The sequence below is a fragment of the Protopterus annectens genome, chromosome 8.part0 (assembly GCF_019279795.1).
Source record: "Protopterus annectens isolate FY-2018-M chromosome 8.part0, PAN1.0, whole genome shotgun sequence".
NCBI classification, from domain to species: Eukaryota; Metazoa; Chordata; order Ceratodontiformes; family Protopteridae; genus Protopterus; species Protopterus annectens.
Genome location: NC_056741.1, coordinates 1530417234 through 1530423190, shown reverse-complemented (window position 1 = coordinate 1530423190; position 5957 = coordinate 1530417234). Strand labels below are relative to the sequence as shown.

General features: G+C 36.2%; 1 protein-coding gene across 4 annotated transcripts in view; it reads left to right on the top strand.

Annotated features, from left to right (window-relative positions):
* ETS1 (ETS proto-oncogene 1, transcription factor) overlaps nucleotides 1-5575 on the top strand; it is a 281582-nt gene extending 276007 nt beyond the window's left edge. For all 4 annotated transcript variants that reach the window (XM_044081106.1, XM_044081104.1, XM_044081103.1 and 1 more), the window contains one exon: nucleotides 363-5575. In XM_044081106.1, coding sequence (XP_043937041.1) covers nucleotides 363-578 — 216 coding nt within the window. In that variant the 3' untranslated portion in view covers nucleotides 579-5575. The remainder of the gene's footprint in view (nucleotides 1-362) is intronic.
* The last annotated feature ends 382 nt before the right edge of the window (nucleotides 5576-5957 follow it).

The following is a 5957-nucleotide window of genomic DNA, read 5'->3' as shown; positions in this document are numbered from 1 at the left end:
GAAAATGTAGACTCTACACACACTCCAGCCAAGAATTGAGGTAGGGAATATCTAAATGCAAGGGTGACAATATACACTGTATCTATATCCATCTCAGTTTTGTACAAGTCTATAACTGTGTGCGTGTATTCATAAGCATACATCTATAAAATCTAGGTACGTATTCATAATTGTATGTGAAACTATAAATTTAGAAAGGTTAATATGTGCATATCTTGGGCAGAGCTCCAGAATTTTTGGAAAACTAATTTTGTCAGAAAATCAGATTTCATAGAGTAGCTCATTTCCCTTCAACTTTTGTATGTAGAATTAATGCAAAAAGTGTAGAAAGTGATAATGTTATGTTTCTCTGTTTTTTTAAGGTTGCACGCAGGTGGGGTAAGAGGAAAAACAAACCAAAGATGAACTATGAGAAGTTAAGTCGTGGTCTGCGTTACTATTATGACAAGAATATAATTCATAAGACTGCAGGAAAACGATATGTGTACCGTTTTGTCTGTGACCTGCAAAGCCTGCTGGGATACACACCTGAGGAGCTACACACCATGCTGGATGTGAAGCCTGATGCAGATGAATAGATGAGTCAAAGTCAAAGTGAGCTGGTGCCATTGGGGATGAGTTTTGGATGAAAATGAAGCAGTATTTTGAGCTACGAGTGAGAGATGGTAATTGAGGGAGGAACCCTATCTTGGAAGTTCTTTCAGGTTTTGGATTCTGATTTTTTTTTTCTATATGAAGAAAAGCACAGCTCAAAATTTGCAAACAAGAAAACTGAAAACAGTAATTTAGTAATACATTCCATGAATTCTGTACTGCCTTAAGTTTGTAAAGCAACTGACAGTCGTCATGGTGGACAGAGAGAGAGAGACTGGGCAGGAATCCAGTGTGTGCGGAGTGTATGTTGCAGTTCGCAGCGAACAGAGACTTATTTTTGGTCTGTGCTAGCACTGCCCTCCCTATTGCAACAGATTAGGGTCGAGGGAGGGAGAATCCTCCATTCGTTGGGGGGGGGGTCATTCGTCTCTGGATTTTTTATTAAAACAAAAATTGTGCCAGTATGATTTCTGTTTCTTCTTAATTTTGCTACATCTTTTTCTGTAATGCTGTATAATGTGCAGTGTTCTGCCATAGAATTATGCGACTGTATGTGTCAGGATCTTCCATCCGTTTGCCACAAGCATTGGAATCCCATTTTACAAGTTTAGTTCGTCCATCCTTTGTTTGGAACTTTACTGAAGTATTGTGTGTGTGTGTGTGTGTGTGTGTGTGTGTGTGTGTGTGTGTGTGTGTGTGTGTGTGTGTGTGTGTGTGTGTGTGTGTGTGTGTGTGTGTGTAGGAGTATACTGAAATTGCCTTATTGCTTCAAAAGGTAAAATGTTCTGCACAATTGTCTAAAACACATTGATAGGAAAGTGTTGTGTGTGCTTTTTATCCTTTTTTTCCACAGGTGTAAATGACAAGTGTGTGCACTATGAAATGCATTTAATTAGTATTTCAAAAGAATGTAATTTAGAGTACAGCACCCTGATACCAAAGTTGTGGGGATCTTTTCTGTTTTCAAAGATGTATGATTCCATTATGACATGTTGAAAGGTTAGTATATAGAACATTTTGTTTTATGCACTGTATTGGTGCTAATAAGCTACCCCTTGCCATTTTACATGCCTCTTGTGGATATGTAAAAATGAGCAATTTTGAGTACCTACAGAAATGACCCTGACTGTACCTCTATAGTTTTAAAAAAACATGGTATACAAGCAGAATTTTGTTCCGATTCCTGAAGGGGAAACGTCTCACTGAGACTTTCCAGGGCTAACAGCACAACAGGAAGAAAACTGCTTTTTCTGTTTTATTAAATAAATCATTCCAGTTTTTGCATACTGATTTGAATTTTGCTTACATTAAATCTTTAAGTTGTAGATATTGATTGAAAAAGAGTACTCCAAGACAAAATGAGAAATGCATGACTTTTTCGCGATGGGGTTTGTTAACCTGGTGACCATGGATGCTCAAACAGTTCTTAATGCAATTTCACTTACCGGTGATGAATGCTGAATGAAGCACAGAATAAGGGAGATACGTTATTTTTTGAGTGGCGCATATGGTAATTCTTTCACCTAGTGTATGTAGCAGAGATGACAATTTGTCATCTATCGCATTTTCTCCTAAGGGCTGAAAATTAGATTAGCTGCAAATCTTAGGGGCTTAGTTGGTGTAGCTCTACCAGGAGTCTTTTCTGACTAAACAGTTACATGCATGCATACTAGCATATGCACAATAGTTAGGCTAGAAAGCTTACTGGCAGAGCCATTCATTTCTGTAGGTGATTAGAGGGGCTTGAAATAAGTAGGTTGCAAGAAAAAGATGGATTATGAAGTGCATAAAGTGAGGACAAGGGGAAGGCAGTGCCAGGTATTTGTATGTCTGTGTTTGGGCATATAGTGGAAGGCAGTGCAGGTATTTCTAAGTCTGTGTTTGGGCATACAGTCATGCAGTTTTCCCCATCTCTGTCGTATAACTCTAGAGCATGTTTCGTAGTGTTTGTAAACAGAGTATGTTGTGGAAGGTGACAGTGGGGGGGCAATAGGGAGTCTTCACTCATTTAGAACATTAGTGCGATAATAAAGAGCAGGGGAATAACGTATCTCGTGGCTTTTAAAATTTGCACAATATTAGTCAGAGCTGATAATGGTCTGCCTTTTTTGATGGCACTAGTCTGCTTTCTAAATCATGGTATGGTTAACATGGACACCCTGAAGATTTTAATAGTGACTTTAGCAGTTGTTATCTTGCAGACAGGAGTATGTTTCCGTACAAGACCATAGACATTTACCACCGAATTCTGAGTGGTTACAGCCATCAGAACAGTGACAGGAAAAGACTAAGACCTTTCTATCTTAAAAGGTAGGGTGTTGCTGATATGGTCTGATTTGAAGAATGTCCATAATCCTATTATTTCCCAGGAAGAACTACATATTGACTTCAGCTGATCCACATAACTAAATCTAAGTTACCAATTAGTAGCATCTCCAGGAGAATGAAATCCATCTGTGATTCCTGAAGTGAGTTTTATTGTACAGTGGACTGTAATTTGTGCCTTTAGAAACTTCTTTTGAATTCACTTGATCCCACAGTAAAAATGCAACTAATTTACTGTTGAATTGTTAAAGCCCTAAGATGGCTTACCTTACTGTTTTGTTAGATATACGTGTCTTATTTTCCACATTTCCCTTGTCATGACCAGCTTAACAGGACTTTTACCTTTTAACTCTGCTTAACTGTTGACTTCTAAGAAAGAGTTTGTGTGTGTTTGTCTGAACTGTCTGTAGGATTTGAGGAGCCAGGTGTGATGTGAGTAACTTGATCTTAATGCACAGTTCTCAGGTGAGAGAATGTTTTTGTTGCACTTTTATTGGCTGTAGAACTGCATTGTTTCTGTCCTGTATTTTCCTGTTCATCTGATTTTTTTGCTACAGCTACATAGAGGCTGCCACTCCACCTCCAACACTCTGTTTGCTTGTAGTTTGTGGCTAGTGGTACACAATGCTAGGCACAACTATTTTGCTTTATAAATCTGAGTGTGTATTTGTTTCTGGTACCTTGAGGAAAATTCCAATACCATGGCTGCTTGTGCAGGATTCCCGTTACTTAGAGCTAAATGTTTTGCTCATTGCATCCTTTATTGTGGTTGAGCACTTTGTGAATATTCAGCACGTTTGAGAAGGCTCCATTATTTTGCTGTCTGTTTACAGTCATACTGTTGTATAAAATAGAAGAGGGGGTATGAGTGGATGGTACAGAATTGTTCAATTTTAACGCAGTTATAGTCTATTACATCTGTTTTCTTCTTAATTGCAAGCAGACTTTGGACTGTACGGAAATTGTTGAAAGCCATAAGACCAAACAAAAGACATATTGGCATTGTGCTGACTCCATAGGTTTTGGTTTGGTTTGCTGCTAGTTGGTAATCATTGCTTTCAAAATTTTACTTGCAGTAGACTGCAGTGTTCCATTGATTCATGCATTTTATTTTACTCAGTAGTTATGGAGGATTTGTATACTTTTAGTACATTTGTGCGTTTGTTTCATCTGCTGTAGACAAAAACATCTTGTTGCATTATTGTTTTGCAGTAAGAAATGTAGCTTTGTCTGTCGATATAGATGGTGTTTTGTGTGTATTCGTGTGTGCAAACGAGAGCACATTTGTATGTGTACCCTTAAACGGATGAACCTCATGTGAAGTATGGACTTAATTACTTTTGCATATTTGGCCATAAAAAGTAGCAAAAAAAAAATCTGAAAGCATGACATGTACTCAGCATTAAGTAGCAGTAACATGCTGAGGTAACATGAATCCTGGAATAACTACTTCTGGTTCGAAGAGTTTTGCTATCTCATTTTATGTACCTTATTTATATTTCCACATAGTTGTTTTCTCTACATTGTTAATCCTTGTATATGGGTATTTTCTGTTAATGGCCTGTATTATCACTTCTTCATTGGCAAGCTGCTGAGTAAACAACAAAACAATAATGCAAAGTGCTTAGGAAATTGTGTAATGAACATTAATAAAAGGAAATGGTAAAATGGACGTTAAGTTCAGATTTTGGTGAACATTATCCCGTGCAGTAGAATGACTGTGCCTTTAACAGTGGGGTGTCCTGATGTGCTTTTGAGTGTGTCTGCACAAATGTCTTTTCATTATTTTAAATAAATATCAGGGAATGTTCACCACCCTCCTAAACAAAAACGTGTGCCAGAGAGCTGTACAGCTTTGTGTTGTCATGGAAAATGCGCAGATATGCAGCATTTGACCAATAGTTATGAGTACTGGAGCACAGTTTTTAATACATTGACCAAATCATACAGAATTGTAGTTGAAAAGCAAAATTATTACTGTATTTCAAAAACTGTACAGGTTTTTAAGCAAAGTAAGAAATTTCATCTGTTTTGTATTTGTAATAAGTTTTTATTTTTTTATTTTCATTATTTTTTTTTTTTTTTTTTTGTGGGAGGGAAGGGTTAAACAGAGCATATGATAAAATAAACTGAAGGAACTTGACTAAAAAGATTAAAAATGTTAGTTATCTGTAAGGAATGTGTGATCTTTCAACGTTTACATTGGTTAGTACTTTTACTGTGGAGGACCTTTATAAAAATATTATTTTAAATTCCAAAGACATTTCACAGTATACAGTTCCAGGATGGTTTGCCTCAAGAACTTTTATTTTATTTTTTAAGTAAATAAGTAGATTTTTAGCCTAAAATGTTCTAAAAGATTTTATATTATGTTCACAGGTATTTTTTCAACTTGTATTTTCATATAATTTATATTTTTAAAGCTGAAATTAAAAGATAAAACAAAAAAAGCAAAGAAGCTGGTGCTTTTATAAACTGTGGTAGCTTAGATATGTAGCAGTTTTGTTTTTCTTTTTTTAAAGTGATATCTGAAAAATATATATATATAAGTAACTGATGCTGGCCCATCAATCCTGCTGACAAATTTATAATTCTGTAGCTGTATTTCTTGAAGACTTGGAATGTTGTGTGATTAAAAAATGATATAAAGACTGTGGACTGGCAGTCCTTTTTTGTACCTTGTCTTTCTTTTTAAGACATGCTGTTTGGTTTTAAAAAATGTATAGTTCAAGTGTACAACATGTAATGATACGATTGAACTATGCTGTTTATTTAGGAGAGCTCTTCACTGATGTGTACGTTAAAAAATGCAAAAGTATATATGAGAAAAGTATTAGATGATTTTTGAGATCACCTTGAGAGAAGTTCATGGTCATGTTGTAAAAACTTGCTGCCTGTGTGCTTGCTAAGAGTAAAACACTGCATTGTGCTACTTGAGAGGCATGTTTTTCTTCAGAGGAGCTAAAGATAATTGTTTATATTAATTGCTCCAACTTGGAGAACCCCATCAGATGTTGCATATTTTTACCACAAAGGTC